Source organism: Podarcis cretensis (genome assembly GCF_951804945.1).
Source record: "Podarcis cretensis genome assembly, chromosome: 1".
NCBI classification, from domain to species: domain Eukaryota; kingdom Metazoa; phylum Chordata; class Lepidosauria; order Squamata; family Lacertidae; genus Podarcis; species Podarcis cretensis.
The window spans coordinates 123,490,772-123,516,668 of NC_137170.1; the positions used below are offsets into that span (position 1 = coordinate 123,490,772).

General features: G+C 38.6%; 1 protein-coding gene and 1 long non-coding RNA gene across 2 annotated transcripts in view; one reads left to right on the forward strand and one right to left on the reverse strand.

The window, feature by feature from the left end:
- Window positions 1–25,897, forward strand: part of LOC307220167 — a 65,641-nt gene that overhangs the window by 28,526 nt on the left and 11,218 nt on the right. The gene's annotated exons all lie outside the window — the stretch shown is intronic.
- On the reverse strand, window positions 1,964–10,977 carry MSTN (myostatin). Its single transcript, XM_079970842.1, has 3 exons — window positions 10,401–10,977; window positions 5,464–5,837; window positions 1,964–4,697 (listed from the first exon to the last, which is right to left on the reverse strand). Exons 1-3 carry the CDS (start codon window positions 10,756–10,758, stop codon window positions 4,317–4,319), a joined length of 1,113 nt encoding a protein of 370 aa, XP_079826968.1. The 5' UTR covers window positions 10,759–10,977; the 3' UTR covers window positions 1,964–4,316.

Consider the following 25,897-nt stretch of genomic DNA (forward strand, 5'->3'; position numbering starts at 1 on the left):
GATCAGTGGATAAACTGGGTCCAAGACAAAACATATGGAACATAGTTTTAGACTAGCTGATTTATTGAAATATTGATCAAAACTGTTCATTGCTGCTGCTGCTAGTTGAGGTGTTGCTTATGATCTCTGAGTGAATGTTGTACATCAGTAAGTAATATTTTTTCTGAGAACAAAGTGAAGTATTCAGAAACAAAGCGACCCTTTAAAATCTGACTTATTGCCAATCTGTGTGAATATTCTCTTTCAAAAAGTGCAACAGAACTTGATCCAAATGTTGCAAGCATTGAATGTAATAGGATTTTAAAGAATTGTATTATTTAAAATTATTTGGTAGGAAAATATTTTGAAGGACTTCTGTTCCCCAGTTCAGGCAAAGCCCATCAAAACATGCTATTTGGGCAGAGTGAGGCAGCCATGTATGGCAGCAGAATTTGGGTATGTTAACAGGGCAGTAAATTTTATATATTGGTGAATTTTAATCCAAGGGGGAAACATTTGTGGACTTTTTATCCTGAGGTGCCAAATAACTTTGTTGGCCCTGAAAACTATTGCTGTTGACTTGGGGAAAGCACAGTTATGCACAAAATATTAGGGCTTTAGTGCTTTGAAGAGCAACTTCTCTTAAAGGCATAAATTGGAGAATGTGGTGCATGCAATTTAATGTGAAGCTAGCTATTTTTAAAATATTTCTTCAGCATTAGAAGAGACATGTGTAAATCTTGTAATTTGTGTGAGTTTTAAGACAAGGACCTATTTTATTATCATAGATTGTATATATAATTTATCGCAACAGCAGCTACCATTGTATCCAGGACCTGTGCTATGTATTGAATCCATTTGATCAAAATGTTGCTAGTTCTTTAAACAAATTCCTAGCTGCTAACATGCTTTCTAGAAAATCAGATTTGAGTTATCTAGTCATCTGAGATCTGCCAAGATTTCTTACGCATTCTTTCTATGTTTAGCTTTAAGGGCCTATTCCTTAAGAACGTCTATAAAAGGGGGCTAGACCAAAACAATGGCTAAGGCACACACGATTTAAACATGAGAGTCACACGATTGTTAAACATGGCCCCTTCTCACAGGGGTGTGGGCTTGACACTTTACACAAAATGGAGCATGTGGGGGAAGTGATATTAAAGCACTCTCATGTGTTATCTTGCTGTATTTTGTAGCTTTTAAGCAAATCTTTCTTAGCTTGGCCTCGGTACCGGAAGCGAACCAGGTAGGGAGCACAGCAAAGTAAGGCCAGGTGAGGGGTTGGTTTTGTTCCTTGTACTCCATTTTATGTACTGCAAGAGTATTTAATGCCCTCCAGATTTTGGGGAAGTACAACTGCCATTATCTGTGACATCAGTTAAGTTGGAAGGACTGACATGAGTTGTAGCCCAACAATATCTAGAGGGCCACAGGTTAACTACCCATGGTGTAAAGAGCAGGCCACCCAAACCTGTTTTATACGTGTATGGGAAAATGTGTGTTTTCCATGCTCCACATGTCTCACCTAACATTGTATTGTAATATACATAATATTCTCCAATATTGCATACACATTCTGGCTTCAGTACACTACAGGGTTAGACATACCTAAGTCTCACTGATTTCTGTGACTGCCATGTGTGATCTTCCATATGTGCGCAAGGACTTCTCAGTCATGCCATTCCTAATTTAGCCCCTCCCATGTAGATAGCTATGCACAAGGTCAGGGGACCTTCCATAGTGACATTCTGCTATGCTTGAGGAGGAGCCGTTGCGAGTAGAGAAAATAATTAGGCTCTCTGTGTACAAGGAGAAGTGCTTTGCATGTATGCATTATATTTCATGGATTCTGATAGTGGATCTTATCTGCACTGAACTGTGGCCTCTTTGTGCAACCCACAAAACTGTTTAAATCCCACTGAAATAAAAATAAATAGAAAATTGGCATTTTAGCTATTTCACAGCTGGGGGAAAAGAAGAAAACCCAGAGACTGATATTCTGCTGTAATTTCACACAAAATGATAAGTTGAAATCCAGTATACAACAAATAGAGTTTTGATATTATACAAAAGTGAAAATATTTTAACAGAAATTATAGTGGTTATTGAACAATGTTTGTATTTTCAATTGTTTTTCACATTTGAAAATAAAGTTTCTTGATAGGAAATAGATTTCTAAACTTTGTTTTGATTAAAAATTACTGATTATGCTGAGCAAAATATACAGTAATACATGAAAATTAAAGTTTATTACATACTTATAAAATGAAAGTAATAAAATATTTTGCAAGATCCTAGCTCATAAGAAAAATACAGTTAGTGAAAATATATGGGTTTGTGCTGTTAACAGTATGTTGATATATTGCTAAGAATTTAACTGAATCAACGATATGTTGAATGCAAATAATGTTGAGTGAAGGAAAGCAGCCACTAATGCTGTTCTGTAAAAGTTTGTACAGAAGTTTATGCCACAGTTCACACAATGCTATTAACAGGTAATTTTTTTACCCATTTTCATACTTTTTACATGAGAGGCTGTTCATGCTGTTGTGCAAGTGAAGGAACATTTGGGACTTAGTTTCTTTTTTCTCATGCAGTGCTTAAACACAAAGTAAACAGCCCTTCCCTTCCATCCCTGAAAGGTTATCTTTGGATCCAGCCCACAATATCTCCTGACATATACTGCTAACATAGTTGATCTGGCAATAATAGTTGGTTGCAGCATACTAAATTCTACTCACATTAGGCCCATTGAATTTACTGGACATAACTTAGTCATGTTGATTAATTTCATGGCATTTGTGTTTAATATGGATACCATTGTTTACTTATGTCTGCCATCACTCTGATCCACTAATTCAGGTGAAGCCACTTGATGTTGTTGGACTCCCATCAGACCTGACTGGTACGGCCAATGATCAGGGATGATGGGAGTTGGAGACCAACAAATATCTGGAGGGCACCAGGCTGGCAAACCCTGCACTAAGGCATGTGCATATGAAACTCTTACATGTAGCCTCACTCATTAATTTTAAAAGAAAGAAAAAACAGAACCCATATAAGCAACAAGTATACAACAAGTGGGTAGAGCAATCATTGATTAGGGTGATTTCATTTATATAACAGTGTTCTCAAGAGCATTAGAATAAATACTGAATATTGGTATATTTGTTGCAAAATAATAAAATAACTTATTTATATCATTGACGGAAGTGTAATTTTAATCTGAGTTATTCCAAATTTGTTGCATCATATATATGGTATAGTCATAGTAACTTAAAAAAACACATTTATTTACATTATAATATTGTGTGTATATATAATATATATATTATATTACACAAATATTCATGTTTTATTTTTACAGTACTGTACTTATGAATTCTCTCAATTGGTTTATCATAGTGCAAACTGTAATGTTGCAATATGGGTTATAACAATTGTACAATAAAGAACAATTTCTTGCCATTTATTATTTGTAATACAGCTGTCTGCTAAAGTAATTTTTAAAAATTCTTGTGAATGACAAACTGTAGTTTAGGAGAGGGAGATTCATTGTAATGTGTGCACTTAAAGCTGTCAGAACCTCAGTTCTCCTGGTGTCTGCAGTTCCAATACAATATCCAGTTTTGTGACAATATTGTAATCTAGCTGTTGGTACATCCCATCCAAAATACTTATTGCTTCCTGCAGCAAATCTTGGGACTGGATTGTAAGTCTACTATGATAGCACCATTGGCAGAAAGTAATGTACATACTAATTATAAAAGGAATGGAAACAAAATGTACCTACCCTAATTTGTGAACTTATCTGTTTTGTGGAATTTCATCTTATCAGTTTTTATACTCTAAACTCAATTCAAGTGTTTGAGAAAAATTCACTGGTACTCTGTTCACTCTATACGTCACAAATATATCCTCTAATGCAAGTACAACAGTGAATTCAACTTTTCAGACTATATTTAATAGCCTGCTCCTTTTCATTCTCTGGAATATAAGGAGGTTGCCTTTTTCTACTTCTATCTGCTGAAACTTGTATATGATTATGTTGTTTGCATAAATGAAAAAATACCTTCCCAGAATAAGAAATTCATTGTGAAATCCTGTGAGTTTGATTGTAGCTTATCTTTTTCACTGGTTTTTAACCAGCCCTTGCATAAAAATGTCTTTCAATTCACATACTGTAGCTTGTCTGGTACGAAATCTTTACAATAGCCTAGAGTATAGCCTATCAGAGGTAGGCCTATTGTACAAAAATTCACAGTTTCAAAAAATGCTCAAGGGAAATACTTTTCATAGATTCCATATTTTATGAAGTGGCAAACCTAATGAAGAACTCATGAGCACCCACAACGATCTACCACCATAGCTGGTATCTTTCCATATATTATCTGTTCTTTTCCATTGAAATACAGCATATTTATTGGGGACATCTTAGTAGGTGTGCAGCATGGGCCTGCTGAACCTCTTGGATTTGCTTGGTGTACAAGATGAGTGTGTGGATACTTTTGTAAAAATACAAATTCACATTCTCCAGAGCAGTAATTTGCTTTGTATCTTTTGGGTGCAATTATCCAGTCCCATCCAAAAGCTTCAAAATCCACAGTCAGCGGGTAACGGCAACATCGAGATTCTGTTGAGTGTTCATCACAGTCCAGACCAAAATCTCTGCGGGATCTTTTTGGTGTATCTGTAATCCTGACCTCTAAAAATGGGTTCTATGAATAAAGAAAAAGGAATAGTATTTTGGTAAAGTGATTGACATTTGACACAAAAAATATATTTTTCTAAACGTATAGCATTCAAGAGCTGTAATGTTGATGGTGATGATGATGTAACCAGCCTTGTTACAAAAAAAAACAACCTTTGTCTGCTTTTTACTTGGGAGGGGCTTTTATGTGTAAGGAGAAGAGTGGTAAAAATAAAATAAAGCCTAGAAGAATTGCAGCAGCTACAATGTTACATGGCAATCCATTAAAAAAACACCCTATTGTTTTGAAAACAATTTGTTATACAGTGTACTGCCCAAAGGACAAAATTTTAAAATGTCACTGTGAATCCTCAAGCTCTTGGACATATACAAAGAGGAAGTCTTTGGCTCCTAGTCATAAACTTTTTCATTGTCCTGTTAGAAAGCATTAAGACATCAAACACCCAAATTGTTGGTGTTATTAATTTTTAGCTATTAAAAATGGCCTATATAACCACCTTCCATATAGCACTCAGCTTGAGGAAATGAAAAATAAGTGTTAATAATTCCAGTTACAGGTAAACAACTACATGAAGTTTATGTACAATTCTGGTTTAATTGTTCTGCTGGAACACGGAGGACATTTTCCAGCTCTTGGTATCATTAATTTACTGGAGCTTTCACACTGCATTAATAATCACAGCTTTTGTAAATTCCTCTTTCATTTGTCTGAAACATCCTTTTAAGCAATGAATTACAAATAAGTTCCTGCAAAATTTCCAAGTGAAACTTACCAAACCATCTTCCCCTGGTCCTGGATAAGTTACTGCAAGATCTCTTCCTTTTTCATCCAAAGCTTTGATTTCAATACCCAAGTTAGATTCAGGTTGTTTGAGCCAATTTTGCAACACAGTCTTCACATCAATGCTCTGCCAAATACCAGTGCCTGGGTTCATGTCAAGTTTCAAAGATCGAATTGCAGTAGAGGTTGTACCATCTTTCATGGGTCTGATGAGTCTCAAGATCTGTACAAATACTGTTGTAGGCCTTTGAACTGGTCTTAAGTATATCCACAACTGAGCCTTCACTACTTTATTATACTGTATTTTGGAGCTAAACTTAAAGAAGCAACATTTGGGTTTTCCTTCCACTGGCATAGGGAAATCAGCTATAAACAAATGGATAGAAAATATTACTTGTTTGCAAACATCAGAAAACATGTAAACATTTTATAATATCTTCAGACAATTTCTTAGCAGTGACTTAAAATTTGCAGTAGAAACAGTTGCTCAGATCTCATGTGACCATCTAAGATGTATACCACTTTTATTTTTTTAACCACCACAAGTGCTTCACACTTTGCCCCATTTTAATCAGTATTCAATACTTCCATCAAAATTTTGCTATCCCCCTCCCACAACCTCTTGATGTGCAACAAACATTTATGGCCAATCTGAGTGAGTGCATATCCAGTAATAAGGAGCACATAAAAAATCCTTATCGAATAGAGATCCCCATTCACAGTTTGTATAGTTCCATGTATAATGTCTGCTGTTCCAGTGGTATTTTGGAGTAGGTCCAGTCACTTTTTACATTTAAAATTCTCCCTTGTCAATAGATGGTGGCCTTAGATCCAGTATTTATTTGTATTTATTTAATTTGTATTCCACCACCTTCTGAAGTCTCTAAAGCACCTCACAGTTTCCATAGGGTTGGGTCCAGAGTCCAGACTAAATTAGTTGCACCTAGATTCTGTTGATTTCAGTGGGATCTAAGTCATAACTAAGTTTTCATATTGATTTGAATGATACCTACATGCAGCTAACTAAATCTGGATCTACCAATAAAACACAATAATTCCATTAGCTTGCAATAAAAAAGAGAAACATAATCACAAAATAAGTGGCCATATGAAAGCAGATCATAGGAAGAAAAGAAAAGGGGGGGAAATATTGACCATAGATTAAGAAAGAAACTTAACGAAACAAAAAAACTTGGATTTTTTTTTTTAATTTTCAGTACTCAAAAGACCTTTCTTGGAGGAAATCCACTGAAATCTTAAGGAATTGCTTGTTCATTTGAGGACTTAGGTGAAAATGATTCATGTGTATATATAATTTCACTATTTGCTTTTTCTGTATTGTGTTTTATGTTTTGATCTTATACCATTTACCTGGGAGTAAATACCATTGAATTCCATGGACTGCTAAGTGGATATGATGAATATGATGTCATGTTTGTACTATGTGATTACGCTGATTTCTGCTGAAAAGGACAGGCTGAACTTTTAAAATTATACTGATTATTAAAAAGAAAACAAATCATAAGGGAATATACCCTGAGAATCTTGGAGAGTCTGTGTAGTTATACTAACTGTCCAGCTGTACAAATCACTCTCTGAAATAAAGTCTCTCTCTCTCCCCCCACCCCCTAGTCAAAATTACCAAGGGCACTGAACACATTGTACAGTGTACTCAGCCTGAAAGTGGCTGTGACATATAACTTCCACTTAAAACACAATGAATGGCAAACATTCAATCAAGTTATGTAGTGTTATTTCTATTTTAATTACATACAGTGGTACCTCGGGTTACATACGCTTCAGGTTACAGACTCCACTAACTCAGAAATAGTACCTCGGGTTAAGAACTTTGCTTCAGGATGAGAACAGAAATCGTGCGGTGGCAGCGCAGAAGCAGCGGGAGGCCCTATTAGCTAAAGTGGTGCTTCAGGTTAAGAACAGTTTTAGGTTCAGAACAGACCTCCGGAACGAATTAAGTACGTAACCAGAGGTACCACTGTATAGTAGAGTTGTGAATAAGCTATAACAGAGTAAGTATAGCAGAAACCAAGTTGCGTTCATTTGCATTGCAACAAAATGTATTGTTAATAACTTTATTTTAATTTTCTGATTTTTAATTTGCCATATCTGACTTACTTTGTGAGACTAGGAATTGCAGTATAGTAGGAAATCTTATTTTAGCATACAGTGAGATTATATAAGCTGTTAGATACATTTTAACTCTCCGTACATCTAGTGTAAAATAATATCACATATTGATGTATTCTAGCACTCATGTACCACAAAGAACCCCTATATGAGTAGCTTTTTCCAGAGACAGCAATATAAAGGACAGATTTACAATAGCATTCTTTTCTGTGCATGGGCCTGCTTCTAATTGGGATGTGGTTGCAGACCCAAGATCCTGTGCCTGAAGTAAAAATATGTTAAGGCTGCAATCCTAATCACAGGGGATTTACTTCTGAGTAGACATGTACTCTTAAGTCATTTTCATATTAAGTTACCAAAAAAGTTTTTGCATTTTTAAAATGCCATCAAATGAAGAGTGAAATAAATAGAATAAAAGTATTTTCTACAATGTTTTTGATAAGTCAGCACAAATAATTAAATCATGTTTCTTTAAATATGAATTTCTAAAACATAAATTCTTGGTTATTCTTTCCAAAATAAATGTTAAAATAACCATTTCGCTCCTTTTGAATATTTTAAACCACTGTTGCTGGTAGCAAATCTAAGTCGTGTGTGCTCAAGCTGTCCTTTTACTTTATTTTATCATCGCCTTAAGTGTTATTCCGAAAACAGCTGCCATAGCTAAATACTTCAGCTAATGAAGAACATAAGATACTATAATATAAGCTGTGCAAAAGATACTTGATAGGAGCCATGGCAGATGCTCAGCACTAAGAAGATAACTAAGAATCTGCTCATTCAGTAAATATCTTCATTCCTTCTTAATACAACTAAGAGAATTCCTAGAGCTGTGCATGAACATTTCATTATTTAAAATATAGCACCATTGGCATTTATTAAGTGCTACATTAATGAATGCATTAGATTAATAATGTGGTTAATATAGATTATATTAATTAACAGTTGTGGACAAAATAATTAGATTAGGAGAAAGCAAATGTATGCCAGAGCTAAGCACAGAGACTGAGTGTTGTGAACATTTTTGCCACTCAGAAAGTACCCGTCATGTTTAGTGTTTTGCGGGGGCGCAAAATGGCATGAAAATGTTAGTTGGAGAGAGAGTATGTGGCTCTGGATGTATTGACAACTCAACCAAGCCTTCCTGTCTGGTAACATTTTCGCCGCAGAACACACCTTGGCAAAAAAGGAACGTTTTCTCTCGGTACTATGTTGCCCCAACAGGACACATGTTTCAATAAGTATTGACTCGGTGACTCGGAAACTAAAACTAATCCAGAATGCGGCAGCTAGATTGGTGACTGGGAGTGACCGCCGGGACCATATCACCATATAATTCATATAATTCACTGGTTCCCAGTACATTTCCAGGCACAATTCAAAGTGTTGGTGCTGACTTTTAAAGCCCTAAACCTCCTCAGCCCAGTATACCTGCAGGAGCATGTCCACCCCCCATTGTTCAGCCCAGACACTGAGGTCCAACTCTGAGGTACTTCTGGCAGTTCCCTTACTGCGAGAAGTGAGATTACAGGGAACTAGGCAGATGGCCTTCTCGGCAGTGGCACCCTCTCTGTGGAACGCACTCCCATTAGATGTCAAAAGAGATAAATAACTATACAACTTTTAGAAGACATCTGAAGGCAGTACTATAGTGGGAAGTGTTTAATGTTTGACCTGGGCTCCTTCCAGTACATTAATTCAATCAATTATTTTGGGGTGCAGCTAGAGCTGAGTTTGGGGTTCCGACTGGATTTTTTGCCCTCACTGACAACATTAGGTAAAGGGTAAAGGTAAAGGGACCCCTGACCATTAGGTCCAGTCATGACCGACTCTGGGGTTGTGGTGCTCATCTCGCTTTATTGGCCGAGGGAGCCGGCGTACAGCTTCCAGGTCATGTGGCCAGCATGACTAAGCAGCTTCTGGCGAACCAGAGCAGCGCACGGAAACGCCATTTACCTTGACGCCGGAGCGGTACCTATTTATCTACTTGCACTTTGACGTGCTTTTGAACTGCTAGGTTGGCAGGAGCAGGGACCGAGCAACGGGAGCTCACCCCGTCGCAGGGATTCGAACCGCTGACCTTCTGATTGGCAAGCCCTAGGCTCTGCGCCACCCGCATCCCATGACAACATTAGGTAGCCAAATCTAATTGGTTCTATGATGCTATCAAATTCACTATGCGATACATGATTGGCTGAGATAGTGTAAGGAAGAAGAAATGAAAGCTCTGCTATAATTAAAAAATTGTGCCAGTGCAACAGAAGATCAGAAGAATGATTGTGAATAAGCACCAAAATTCAAAAATTCAAAAAGTAGGAGTTTGGGAAATAGTTATAATTTATATATCTGTATGTGAAAACATGTAAAAATATATCAGTACATTGAAGCTTAATGTTTTATTTTGTCAGTTACATGGATGTTCCCCTTACTCCCTGTTTTCTGGAACTCCTAAAAACAAGTGTCCGTAGAAGATTTGCTAATGCAAACTGATGCATTAATATGCCTTTTTTACTTTTGCACAATAAATTACTGAAATAATAAGGTTGATTAACTAAATAACTTATTTACATACCAACAGCAATAAACAAGTTAATTGTTAGTTTGTATATAAAGGGGGAAATACCATTAAAAGAAAAATTACTTGTCAGTAGAACATGATTCAATTAAAAAAAATGCTTTTCTCTCTCTCAGTTGCATGCTTCCACAAGCAGTTTGTTAGATGAGATCAAAAGGAGATTGTTGGTCTCTAGTGCTATCTTATAAAGGAATAAACGTACTTACACTCTGTAGGCATTGTAATAATAGTTTCAGTTGTAGCATGATAATCATCATCTTCTAAAGAGCCATCACTGCTGTCATCTCTCTGGACATCATATTGATCAATCAGTTCTTGCAGTGGCGGAGCTTTAGGTAAAAGTTGCCTTATAGCATCCCGGCTAATGTTAGGTGCTTGCTCCAGACGCAGTTTACTGAGGATCTGAATTTTTATAGCTTCTATTCTTGAAGATTTTGTACTTTGCCTCCATGTACATGCGTTGCACAGTCCATCTTTTTCCATGTTTTCATTTGCCTGGTTACTTTCATTAAGATCCACTGGACCAGGTATGATTAAAATGAAAAGGTAAATATAAATATACATTTTTTATTTCTGCAGGATCTCACATTCAGTGCAGGGCTTTCCCTTCCTTCCTTTCTCCTTCCTTTGGTTCCTTTTTTAATCTTTCCGTACTGTGTGAATCACTGAAGGCAAATGCAATCTGAGACAACTCACCACTCTGGTGAATCATGTATATTCCAAGAGGGCTTTTTATATTCCAACCTTCATTAGACTTGTGTCGTCAAAACCAATGATTGGCTGCTAAACCAACAATGAATCTAACTGTCAGATGTTAAAGCCATGTCCCTCATAAGTTGCTAGACCGCATTTTGTTACTGCCAAGGGTGAGCTGATTTTCTGACTATTCCATAGAGAGTATCTCCTCACAGGCTGTAAGAATATTTCCAAGGAGCATGGCCAGCAGTATCAAAAGATAGTATTACCATTCTTAAATGTGAATCAGCTGCTGCTTTTATTATGAATCAGTCTATGTATCCTTCCCATATCTAAAAAGGCTGGCCAATAATTGAAAAAGAAAACATTTAATAAGTGTAAAGACTGTCATTCTTATAAATTAAAATTGTTCTTAAATATTTTATTTAACAATATGGATTTTAAAAAATGAAATGTGAAATACACCACTGAAAAGACAATAGCTAAGAATTTAAAACCAAAATCTTAACCAGTCTACATATGCATGTTTTATTAATTTGATTATGTTTGAGTTCAGGTGGTATAAGTAATTAAGGAGATAGAATCTTATTTACATCCTAATACTAAATACATTACAGGGAACAAACACATAATGACCACTCTACACAGGTCATTGAGTGCAGTAGTAGACAAGACATGTACTGTTGAGAAGGAATCTCCTTGTGCATATATCCAGGACACCTGGCCTGTGTGGTATCCTTTGACAGCACACCAGTCACCTGTTTAGGGGTGGCAGTGTAGAGGACTAGATTCAGTATCTCTGCCCAACCCAAACAGAGATGCATATGCTGACATAACTCTGAAACCAAGCAGTTACCCTGTGGAACACACTTTTGAAAGTTTGAATAGTATCATCATACACAGGATCCTGCTTCAACATTCACATCATCTTTCCTTGATTGAGGTGAACAGATTTAGGATCAAGCTGCAAATAGCTGCAATTAGGGCTGGGAAGAAACACCATTTCCACCAATAATTTGATAAATTGGCCCAGTAATTTGAGGAGAAATGGTTTTGTGATATCATTCTGCTCCTAGCATTGTTTCTCTGGATCATTTTATTAATACTTCAGCTTGTTTTCTTGGGATTTAACCCACTGAATTTATATCTTCTGGTTTATTCAGAATTCACTATTACTCTTGAATCCCACCTCCCCCCCATCCCCTCCCGGCATGCGACCTTCTCAAACCTCAAATAAAACATTTTTACATGGGGGCATGGTTATTGATTATTGTAATATTTTGTGTTTATTTTTCTGTTTGACACTTTGGGCTTTCCCTAGTAAGGAAACATGGGATATAAGCAATACACAAAATTAAATTAAATTAAATATCTCACCATTGGCCATGCTGCTTGTGGGTGAGGGGAGTTGGAATCCAACGACATCAGGAAGGCCCACAGATTCGCCATCCCTGATTTAAGCCTTTGCTGAAACATCATCCCAAACTCAGCTAGCAGGAAATGCTGGGAACTGCCCAGGGTCCTCCTTCATCCATGTACCGGAAGAGGCTCTGGTATTCATTACTACTTTTTCACAGGTTCCAAGTGCCAGCAGAATAAGATAAGGACCTCAGAATCTCCCACAAAGAGAACTCTAAGCTGTATGTAGCTCAAATAGGTCATGCAAGATGCAGTTGCACCTGTTGGGCAGCATGAGTAACACAATTTGATAGAAATAGGTGTGAGTTAAGTGAGTCATGGACCACAAAGACATGAGGATCGGATCATCTCCTGTCCTTGGTTTCCAACTAACAATTGGCAGTTGGGTGCATCTCTGCTCAAACATTGGTGGACAACATAATTCACTGCTGAACATCCCATTTCTGAGATGACATTCAGAGTCTGTAAGAACTAAAGAATGCTTGCATCCAAATGTACATTTTATTTTATTATAATCACAGCCCAGCATATAGTAGAAAATCAATAACAACCTTCGAAACAGCATCAGGCAGTAAAAAGTCTGGGGAAATAAATATGGCAACTACAGTGGTGCCCCGCAAGACGAACGCCTTGCAAGACGGAAAACCCGCTAGACGAAAGGGTTTTCCATTTTGGAGGCGCTTCGCAAAACGAATTTCCCTATGGGCTTGCTTCGCAAGACGAAAATGTCTTGCGCGTTCCTGCGGGGTTTTTTCCCTCCCCCCCCCCTTTTCCTAAGCCCTAAGTCGCTTATCAGCTGATCTGCTGATAAGCCGCCTATCAGCTGATCTGCTAAAAGCCGCTAAACCGCTAATAGCGCTAATCCGCTAAGCTGTCAATGGGCTTGCTTTGCACGACGAAAAAACCGCTATACGAAGAGCCTCACGGAACGGATTAATTTCGTCTTGCGAGGCACCACTGTAAATGTCAGCAATGCAGGAGAAATTCTGATGTCAGTCAGGAATGTGTTCCAGACATTGTGAACCATTGCCAAGAATGCCATGACCCATGCCAGTGCTGTGCCCATCAACAGCACCATGAGCAGCACTTACCCTGCAGATATCTGAAAGTATCAGAGGTAGTGTGCCTTTAAGTATTTTGCTAGGTTGTATTGGGCTTTGTACACCACTACTAATACCTTGAACTGGCCTGGTCCATTAGTGGAAACAAAATTGCAGACTACAAATCCTACACCACTTTTAGAGGCAGCCATCTATTTCATATCCCTCATCCCTTGAACTTGATATGGAGGAAAGTGACCACAGTTGATCGACCTATGCATCAATTTTACCTAATTATCATTTGTGAAAAGAGCAGTTTCCTACCAAGGATTATCACTTTAGTCTTTACATAATTGATTTTGAGAAGGCTCATGTTTTCCATGCCTTTCTAATCTGACTCTCAAATTTTGTAGGATAAAAATCATTACTAATATAAATATTACCATTTGTTCACATGGGGTGATATGTGTCAGGCTATGAGTATGTAGAGCAGACCCACTGAAACCAGTGGCCTTAAGTTATTTACTTTATAAGCATAAAATACATTTTATAATGTCTATTTTATAAGCATCAAATACATTTTCTTACCAATAACATGCTTATCGATGAAATTATGTAGAGTGAAATTGTGATAAATTTTTGATTATCTACCTAGTCCGTTCTTCCCCAAATCAGTAATTGCCCTTGCTTCCAAAAGGTTGAGAAGAAATCTTTTCTCATATGGCTTGGTCTCCAGTTTTTCCACCATCCTTGTTGCTTGCCTCTGGAGTTGTTCCAGTTTGTCAGTATCCTTCTTAAACTGTAATGCCCAGGACTGGACATAGTACTCTTGATGCTTCACCAAAGCAGAATAGAGTGGTTGTTGACTGATATGCAAAGTTACTGCACAGCTTGGAGGCTTTCAGCTTGTGAATCCTTGTTAGGAGAGAGGTGGAAAAATAAGAAAGAGGTTTGTTATTGAAAATACATACTTGGGTGGTAAAGAATTCTCTAGTTTTAACTAACTAAGTTGGAGTTCAAAGGAGCTATGTCCCTTGGTTTGTTGATTCCTTTGTTGTGGGCTGAGTCACAGTGCTGCCCCAAACCCGGGTCAGTGCCAACTGCGCTGAGGCAGGATGGTGCTGCCAGCTTTTGTGCCTCACTGGCTGTGAGGACATGCATGCAGCCAATACCCTCTCAGCCTGCAAGGCACCCCCCCCAAAAGGCGACTCATTGGCTAATTTGGGGTGCAGCATCTGGCGGCAACTCAAGCCAGGCGGCCAGGGGAAATTCCCCCAAAGGCCACCCAGCCATGTGCACTCTGTTCTCACTGCCAGGGGATGGTGACCAAGCATGAGAGCCCGCAACTGCTGCCCACCCAGAGAAAGAGGTAAGCGTCTATTTTCAGCAGAGAGAGTTTCAAAATTATGTCTCTGAATAAGGTAAAAAAAAAAAAAAAAGTGGGAGGGGAAACGGAAGCAAAAACATGCAAGCTTAAGAGTATCAGTCTAAGATTTTGAAGACATGGTCAGCATAGAGATCAAAGTACACAGAAACAGTTTAGGAAAATGAAGGTTCCATACACTGTCTGCTTTAACACCATGCAAACCTTTCTCAGAAGTTATATCCCACACTTTCAACAGTTGTACTTTTCATGATCTGGTTTCTATAAGTCTGTTGCCGCAGTCTAGAATCTTTTCTCATAGTCTTTGTAGCTGCTGCATCACACTGCTTACTATGTTTGTAGTCTGCTAAAACTCTTTCTCACATACCACTGCTACATCATGTGTCACCTATAATCTCTCTCAGTAAAATTGTGCACTCGTCAAAAAAATATTCACATTCAAACACAAATACTATGATCAATGTTGCACCAAATTTTAGCTTGAAAGAAAGGATGCAAAATGGATGTGGGAAAGGGTGGAATGCTCTCACAAACTGAAACTTACCATTTTCAAATTTTAGGAGGCTACATTAAACCCCCTTTTCTTCCCTTTGTTTTCCCCTCAACATCATTTTCTTCTCCCATAATCTCAGCCAATTCGCAGGTAGGGAGAGGTAACCTACTGTTTGCCACCAAGAGAAGACAAGATTGCTGCGCTAAATAAGACAGTTGGCCTGACCTAACACATCAATTCTTATATTCTAAAGCATTTTGTGCACAAATTCATTGCTCTTCTAGTTGATTACAGTAGCCATTCCACAAGCAAATTCTATTTATGCCATACTCCCAAGAGTATTGGGAGTACTGGGACTCAATGAGAACCCTACAGTATCCTCTCCATCTTTTATTTATCTTCTTAGTATAGAAATATGCATACAGTACATGCATTTATATCTCATTCATTGCTTATAGTATATTGAGAATTGTAGAAGGATTAAAATGATTTAAAATGTCCTTCAGATTTATATAACTTTGTAAAAGTCAAGAGGAAGTGTTACACAATATTTTAAAAGAAACAAGATTTACAGTGGAAACAAATGTACAAATATTAAGCATCATTGTAATAAAATGCTGGAAAAAATGTGAGTATGCTGACGTTCATATCCGAGCTAATATTTTCACTGAAAAAGGTCCATGTTCAGCCAACTTTCTGATGCCAGCAAAAGACTTTGGATGGGAATCATCATGGCCACACTTAACACTTTATCATTCATTTACTTTTAAAAATTATGACAGTTACATATTAGTTGTAAAGATATATGTGCTAATGTTACTTCAACAGTGTCCTAAACAGACCACATGCAGCAAGTCAGTCAAGCTATGTTGCCTATAATTTCCAGTGCCACTATAATAGGTTAATGCCATGTATAAAGTGTGAGTTATTGCTGAATTAAATTGGTGGGTGGTGACTAAAAATAACATTTAGATGCTGCATCAGTGAAATAACTTCAATCCCTTTCTGCAATTGCCCATTTCTGTGCCATATGACAACTTTACAATAGTGTATTATACCCTATCATGCAGTCGGGACAATTCATGCTTTATTGGTGCTGCCATTCCTGGTTTTATATGATGTCATTTTACTTATAGGGAAGTTTTAATTGTTTGACGTTTTATTATGTTTTTATATGTGTTGGAAGCCACTCTGAGTGGCTGGGGCAACCCAGCCAGATGGGCAGGGTATTAATAATAATAATAAATGAAAACAAGGTGAATGTTACTAATAAAAAGAAGCAAGTTTGCATGGCTGTTACTATGATAGTTGTATTTTAATATCCCAGTATCACCTGGCACTTGCTGAAAGAGTTGTGTAAACTATCTACCTTCAGAACATAACCCACTTCAACTGGGCCACTTGGAATCATATGACAGTTTTAGCAGCCTTAGGCAATTTCCTATTCCTGGGACTCATGTTTCTCTATTTCTATCATTATAGAAGCATACAAGATAGGACCTGGAAGGGTTCCCCAATGTCATCTAGTTCAGCCTCCTGCCCTTTAATAGAAAACTAGCCAAAACTGCTTGAAGACATTGCTTGTTTAAACAGAAACTCCAATATGATGGTGGTGGTGAGTGGACATGTGGCTGCCATGCTGTGTGATATTGTCCACTTGTACCTGTGCACAAACATGGTAATATGGGAGGAGGGGATTATAGCAACCTCCACTATTTCCCATGGTGGGATTAAGCCTATCAGGTCAGGTTGGGTTCTGTGATCCCACCAAGCAGTCAAGGGCAGGCACAATGTACTGGGATGCAGGCGACTCCCATAACCTGTTCTGCCTTTGTGAATGCAATCACGTATCCGTCTTCAATTCCTGTATCTTTGCTGTGTTTTCTCTCGGGCATTTCTTCTTCAGGCTTGTTTCTTGATATTTTGTCGTTTGTCTTGTTGTTCTGGTCGCCATTTTATCTTTTCTCCAGTCACCATCTTGTTGCCTTCCTGCACACTCTCCTGATCTCTGCCTCTCTCTTAAGAAAAGATCATTGGGTTTGCCCTCCCACCTACCCCTCTTCACTTGAGTTTCCAATGTTGCTTTCCAAGGGAGATGGATCTAATGCTACATTCTGAAGCACTGGAGCAGTAGTGCTCCATCCCGATCTTTTGATCAGCTGTATGATGGGGTTCTGAACAGTCAGCCCCTTACTGCATCAATGTTTATGCCTTTCCTCTTTTACAACCATTGAGTTTACTACATCTTAGGCATGTATACTGTATGTTAGACCTGCATACCAGTTGGACACATAAATGCAACAGAGATGGCTTCCGAGGACCCTGCCTCAGTGGCAATAGGTGTCCTGGAGACAGCAACAGCCGCAAGGCCACAAAAAAGATTAAGCAGTTGGAGTAGCAGCAGCGATATACCCAGAGCACTCACTAGCAGAGGTGTAGAGCTCCTACTGATGTCAGAAGGGCCCAATACCACCAGATGTCAGAAGGGCCCAATACATTGGTAAGGCATCAGTGTTCCTTTCAGCTCCTGTGGATGGGGAGGGTGGTTGGGTCCCCGTTTAAGGGGTTACTGGTCAGCAGCCTATGGATACACAGTTCTCAGTGCAGCCAGAACAACTTACGGTGTCCCCCCATCCTTCAGTCTACTCCAGCTGCAATGGATTTTCAGCACAGTAATGATCAGATCTCCTCTAACTTTAATCTAGTGGTTGCCCCTTATTGTAATGCCCCACTACTTCAGTCCACTAACCCTGTACAGCTGAACACAGAACTGGTTCCTCCAAAAGGAGCCTTTTTAAGGGTCTACTACTTCTTCATCATCTTCATCCTGAAGAAATAGCCAGGCTCCTAAAGTGCAGTTCTTTTTTGTTCCAAGTCATCTCTAGGTTTCATAGGCAACCAAAACTTGTTTCAAACAGCTTCCAGGGCACGTTTCTCCATTTTTAAAAAGGAATTTGCCAACCAGTAATTACGCCTCAGTTGTCGAACGTTTGGGAAGTCAAACTGTCTTCCGGAATGGATTATGTTCAGCAACCAAGGTTCTACCGTACAACTATTAAGCATCATTATAATAAAATGGTGAAAAAAATATTCACTTATACAGTGGTGCCTCGCAAGACGAAATTAATTCGTTCCGCGAGTCTCTTCGTCTTGCGGTTTTTTCCGTCTTGCGAAGCACCCCTATTAGCGGCTTAGCAGATTAGCGCTATTAGCGGCTTAGCGGCTATTAGCAATTTAGCAGATTAGAAAAAGGGGGGGAAAGGGAAAAGACTCGCAAGACATTTTCGTCTTGCGAAGCAAGCCCATAGGGAAATTCGTCTTGCGAAGCACCTCAAAAGACGGAAAACTCTTTCGTCTAGCGAGTTTTTCGTCTTACGAGGCATTCGTCTTGCGGGGCACCACTGTAGTGTTGATTTATTGCCTGAGGCTTTTTAAAAAGTAACCACCCCTTTACATAGCATCATGAATCCTTTGGATTTTGAAATACACCTTTCCACCAAAAAGATAAAAGGGGGAAAAAGTTTTCTTTAACTGTAGAGCTTTTCAGCACAGTGGTACCTCGGGTTAAGTACTTAATTCGTTCTGGAGGTCCGTTCTTAACCTGAAACTGTTCTTAACCTGAAGCACCACTTTAGCTAATGGGGCCTCCTGCTGCTGCTGTGCCGCCGGAGCACAATTTCTGTTCTCATCCTGAAGCTAAGTTCTTAACCTGAAGCACTATTTCTGGGTTAGCGGAGTCTGTAGACTGAAGCGTATGTAACCTGAAGCGTTTTTAACCCGAGGTACCACTGTATTATAATCTGTGCATTTCTTGCATTTCTTCTGATACTGAAGATTTCCTATAAAGCACATTATCAAAAGGAGACCATTGAGTTGTGTAGTACTGTGTATATATACTGACCTCTGGTGGAATTTTTGGTTCCTATATGCATTAGTTAGAAAATCTCTGGATTTCCCTCACTAAATTTTAAACTTTGTAAAAATAAAATACAGTAAAAATGCATACTCATTTTTAAATAACATCATTGAACATAGTCCTTTCTACCACTCACTTACCCCTTTTACAGTTCAGCTCATACTTAGTGTTTTAACACAATCATGTGTAGCATTAACAATAATTAATTTAACCACATGTTCCCTATTTATTCAGTTACCCTTTATACTTAAGTCTGCATTTTCATGATTTTATTTATTTATTATTGATATTGCTTTGCTTGTACTTATATGTATGTAATGCTTAATGGAATATATCTTTATGTGTCTTTATCTGAAGGCTTTCAAGATCTTGCTCTCTCATAGTCTACAATATCTGTGTGGCCACAGCTAGGCATTATTTTTCCTGTCCTCTGTCCTGCCACCCATGAATTTTCTGGTTTTTTCTGGGGAGAGGATTGGATAAAACTCCCTGTGGCACAATTGGTTAGTGGCTTTGGCTGCTGATTGAAAGATTTTGCTACTTTATTTTCTCCCTTCATATCTTGAGAGGATGCAAAGACACAAGGGATTCGAGGAGACATCTCTTGGCAGAATTTATTGGAAAATAATATTTTATTTTATTTATTAATTTCCCCCCTGAGTGAGACTTGAACCCTGGTCTCCCAAGTCCTTGTGTGACATCTGCTACACCGCAAGCCCTATTTTGTGTATTAAATGTGTTGCTTACCCTATTCCTTAGGCTCAGAATTATTTAAATAAATTTATGTTTATATTTTTATACTTAAATTTATGTTTATAAATTTATGTTTATATTTTTATACTTAATATAATTTTATATCTAAAAAGGAAAAGATAATTGTGCCCAAAAGGGCAACTTTGTAAAGCCCTGTCCATCATTCCACCTTCCAACTCATCTAAAATGAAACTTTTAAACAAATCAGTATAATTGTAAACAAGGTGATTCTTATTTTAAAAATGGAAATAAATTGTCTTGATATGATTATGTCATCTTTCTAGACTTTTGTGCAAAAGGTGCATGTTTAATTGACATGTTCTTTAGTGGACACTGGAAGTCACCGTTATGTAATTCTGAGCATGGCCAGTAAAGATGTCAAAAGACCATGAATTTTGTCCCAAGGTGAGGGCTTCAACACCGTTCAGATGACTGGGAACCATCTTTTCTCAGAGGATTCAACATGGGGAAAGTATCTGAGTACATATGGATGGCTGAACAACAGCAAGCAGTTTCTCCACATCCTTGGGCAGCAACATGTGGTAAACAAAATGGATAAAATGAAGCCAAGAACACAGCACCATATCCAAAGAAGATTTGAATCCCTGAAGAGGAATCCAAGTCAAAATGGATACAATTTATTTTATTTGGAAAGTCACAGAAGATTTCATAGGTGCAAGAGGGCAGACAGCTTTTTCTCTACACAATTGCCAAGTCACTTCCTGAGGCATTTCAAATGGCATTTCCCCCCCATAGCATATTGGCCCAAAGATAAGCTGCACTTTCCCCCCAAATTCCGACCATGCAAGGTTAAAATGTGGCTTATATGTGCAACCTTATGCCTCCAGCAAAGTGGTGCAGCTCCCCCCCATCCAGGAAGCAGCCTGGGAGTGCAGGGGAATGGTACCCATAGGATTTGCTTCTACATTTGCCATTTACGGGTGTGAGTGCCTGTGCAATTTTAAGGGAGCAGCTTATATTCAGGTATTGTCTTTTTCTCTCTCCCCCCCCCCCTTGAATTTTAAAGGTTCGGCTTATTTGTGGGTGCGGCTTATATTTGGGCCAATACAGTACCTCCACATGTTGCATTTATGAGCTCTTCCAAGCAGATTGAAAATACCTTTAAAAGGAGAAAGAAAGAAAAAGGTGTTTCACCTTGTAAGGACTTTAAAAAATTGCTTTCACTAAAGCTTCTGGGTTTCTTTTTAATTTTTCTTTAAAAATCTACACAGAAGTAGAATGGAACTGACTTGCCAGTGAACATGTATGAAAAGTACATAAACCAGATGAAGTGTGTTCCCTCCATCCTCTTTAGATATGGAAAGTCTGCCTGGTGCAACTAGTAAGAAGGACGAAATACTTGTAAATTGCAGTGATTCCCTTTCTCTACCCCTCTGCCAGCTAGGGGTGAACCAAGAACTTCGCAGGGCACAATGGAACTCATGTGGGAGCCTTTGCCTTGCCCAGCCTAGTTGGCAAGGAATAAGTTTTTGCACATCTACATGTTCTGTGCTTTGATAACTCCTTCATCTCTATGACAGACATGCAGAAGCTGAAAGCTATAATTGAATTCACAAATAGATATATTAAATCCCTCAGGGGCTAATATTACCTTTCATGGGCTCTGCTTCCAGTGGTTCTCAACCTGTGGGTCCCCGGATGTTGTTGGACTACAACTTCCACCATCCCTGAGCTCTGGCCTTGCTAGCTAGGGGTGATGGGAGTTGTAGTTCAACAACGTCTGGGGATCCACAGGTTGAGAAAGGCTGTAAGCTCTTAAACACAGAAACTCATCCTAAAATGCCCTGAAGCTAGCAATTATGTCACAATGGCTGTATAAACAATGCTTGCCTAGGAAACCTTTCCTGTCTAGTCAAGAGATGACAGTTAGTGGTGGCAAGAGGTTGTCAGAGATCAGAACTGTTACCAACAACAAAAATTGTTTGAAAAGTTACTACAGCTCTTGTTTAAGGTACAGCTTTTTAAAATCACCAGTCACTATAGTCATTTGGAGTGTGCATATTTGTATACGTGCATGTGTGTGTATGTGCACCAAATAATGGAAATGTTTGTTTTGAGCAGATGACTGCTGAAAGCAAAATGTGAATGGAAAGGAAAGGAACTAGATCCAGTTCTATTAGTCATTGTATCTAGAGATAATTAGTTTCTCTATTCTGAAGGACCAGCCTACTCTTCTAGGCACTTGTTTGGGAGCTGCAATAATCCAACACCATCTTGGATTATCAAGTTTTATAAACAAAGGTCCCATTATCTAGTAGTAAAGGTTTGCTTGTTTTCACAGTGTACCCCTGGTACACTAAGATCTTCATTAAAGACCCTTCTCCAAGTTCACATCTGAAGTGTGTGGTAGGATTACCTGGGAAGGGTCTTAGTGGTAGCTCCTACAAAAGCAGCCAGCACTGCTGCCTAGATGGACCAATGGTCTTATTTGGTGTTAGTCAGCTTCCTCAAGTAGTTTCATGTAGATGTTAATATGCCTGGAGGATACCATAGAACCCATAGCAATTTTCCAAGTTCCATATTTAGGAAACAGTCCTGCAGGTAGGATCAGAATCATCATGTCCCCTATAACACTATGTCCCCAACCCCTTTTCACTATACAGTGGTACCTCGGGTTACATATGCTTCAGTTTACAGACTTCGCTAACCCAGAAATAGTACCTCGCGTTAAGAACTTTGCTTCAGGATGAAAACAGAAATCGCGTGGCGGCGGCGGGAGGCCCCATTAGCTAAAGTGGTACCTCAGGTTAAGAACAGTTTCAGGTTAAGAACAGACTTCCAGAACGAATTAAGTTCTTAACCAGAGGTACCACTGTACCCTTAATCAGCTATTTGAGAGGCAGTGCCCCCAAGAAACTGCCTCCCTCTGCCTGTTGGTAGAACTAGCCCTGACATGGGGTCTGCTGCTCAGGGGGAAGGGGGGATTACAGTTATTACACCTAAAGTAGCTCTAGGAATCTAAGTAAGTATTCATCAATAAAATGTTTGCTTCTATATTATTAAGAGTGTTGAAACAGATCTCATATATTCCATTGCTTTACTTCTAAGTCCAAACACCAATTTTACTTTCCTGGGTTCCATGATCACTGCAGATGGTGACAGCAGTCATGAAATTAGAAGACGCCTGCTTCTTGGGAGAAAAGCAATGGCAAACCTAGACAGCATCTTAAAAATCAGAGACATCACCTTGCCAGGGCCAGTGTAGCTTGTTCCTCCCTTGACTGCCTGCGTGGGCAAGCAGCTCGTTTAAAATTCATTGAGGTCTGGCCCTCATACTGGTTTTGGGCAATGTATTGATACATCACACAGGCCTATCAACCAGTTGATTCCTGATTTTTTAAAAACAGTTGTCAGTCTGATTTCTCAGCTATTTTGGTTCCTAGTTTCTGATTTCTTGGTCATAAATCACTTTGATCCTCTTTGGAGTATTTTAATGGCCTCTGCACAGTTAATCCCTTTGCTGTTTGGCAGATAACATGCCATATACTCTCTTTAATCTAAAACAATTCTGTAAATTGAACACAAAATATGGTTAAAATACTGCAAAATGAGTAATTTAAATGCTACAGGATCTGTCTCAAGCTTTGATTTCAGTTATACTTTTAAATGCTTTTTGTTTATAATAAATTGAAGTGTGCATGCAAGGATTTGCATTGTAGTTCTAGGATGGTATCCAAGGCAAGGGGCAGAATCTATATGCTTGTTAGTAATCTGCTACTAGCAAGTGAGATCCCCACGATACCTGTGAGAAAGCACTGCAGCTCTGTGCTTGAAGCAGAAGATTCAGCTTTCTCCTTGTATAAATGGATTACTGGGTAAAACATCCAATCTGCCATTTACAACATTTGGCTGAGATCCTTCCTTTACAAATAGACCTGTTTCAGAGAGAAACATTACCCTGCCTCTTCAATGGAAGTGACATTGCAGAGTACTGTGTTGCAATTAGATATTTGTGCAGGGAATTGCTCCAGCTTGCTGCTTCACATAAACAGAACAAATGGGCAGTGTGTCTTGTGATGTCCATCTGTATTTAATGCAGTAATTACTTACTTGTAACAATGGAAGTGGGAGTCTAATAATTAATACCAATGACAACCAGATTGCTATTCCTGTTACTTTCTGGTATGTCCTGAGACATAACCTAGGTAAAACAGCTGGTGCATATATGCTGTGCCTTATAGTCATATTTGTTCAGGTCTCATACTATTATTTCTTAAGAAAAAGCAGAAAAGACTTTGCTGTAAGGAACAGACAATAGCAAGCTCCAGTTGAAAAGCAACCATAAAAGAGTTATTAAATTTAATGTTTAATGCTGATCAGCATCAAGTATTTGGCACCTTCCAGTAAATGATATGCCATAAACATTAGTGATAATTGATCTTATAAATTTGTAATGTCGCAGCATAGCTATTGCAATTTATACCTCAATTCCTAAACTCTGCTCCCCAAAGTTCCTGAAATGCAGGCACCAAGCAAATCAATACACCATGTGATATCTGTAGTAGTTATTGGGGGGGGGGCACTGTAAATCTCAGTTTTATTCTTCACCTTAACTAACATTTTTATATAGCAAAATCAATCATCACTTGGACCTTGTGAGTTAAATTACCCTTGGAAGACTACTACTGCTTTAGGCTTGTTTCTTTTAAACAACTTGAATGCTTTCTGCATCATCCATTTGTAGGCATACATTGCATCAAACCAATTTTTAAGTGAGAAGAATTGGCTGCTCCAAAATAACTGGGTCTAGAGATCAATTATGTGCCCCTGGGTTTATCGCTACTATGTAAGAGACAACTACTGTCTGTATCTCATTAAAATGGTTCTAAATTAGGGCACTACTGAATAACTTAAACACAATATGCCAACAGTGAACCCAACTTATTTTGTATCGCCACAATGCTAACATGAAATGGTGTTCAAAGAGAATATTGGATTTTTAAAAGAGTAAATGTCTTTAAGGACCAAACTAGGCAAGTTTGGCCATATATGTTTGCTGCTGTTATTTTTAACAATTAGCTAGCACAAGGACCCCAAGGTGGATAATAACTGGGATTTGTGCAGTGGTGCTGGTGCCCACTAGAATTGGTAGCCAATCAGCAGTCTGGCCAAGTTGTTCTGGTTTTCTCCCCATCCTCCCTTGTAAAGCTATTGTGGACGTGCAAGCATTGCGATTTGACAAATAGCTAAACTGAAAAGTGTCTTGCTTTGGTTAAGAAGGGATCCCAATTCTAATGTGGGTTGATGGTAAAGAAGCTGTACATTAAATGAAAGTAAGCCCCACTGAATTCTATGGGGATTTCTCCCTAAGACACGATTGCAGCCTGAACTGGTTAATATTAAAGGTGCTAAACAGGACTGTTAGCAAGAGAATCCATGAGTTCCCAGACATGGGAATAGATTATACCCCTCCCTCAGTTTATTCACTTCTACATCTATTTTCCAGAATAAGGAATAAGGTTAATGGATATTAAGTGGACCTGAAAGACCAAAGTTAAAATTAGCCACAACCTCATTGTCTGACTTTGGGCCCAATTGCTGTATCTCTGCCTAACCACCATCACAGGATTAAGATGGAGAAAATGGCACCTTGAGCTCCCTAGAGGAAAGGTGGAATGAATACAAATGCAATATTGATATATAAGGAACAAACGAAATCTGACTCTTTCCAGCCAGCCACCCCCCAATTTTGAACTGGAGGGAGGAGGGCTAGGTTTGGAATCTTGAAAAAAACCTAACCTAAAAATAAATTTAAAAATCAGGGAAACAATCAGGATCCTCAGGCCTACAAACATTGGACTTTACATGTAGGTCTTCACCAAATCCAGTGAGAGACTGTCTGCTAGGACAAGTTTGCCTGGGTGGGGTGTGCAGGCAGGTGCAAACCTTGATTCCATACTACATACATACAGGCTCTGCACACCACATTCTCATCAGAACCATTCTATGGCATGCTGCAGCATCCTTGTCGAGCTCAGGCT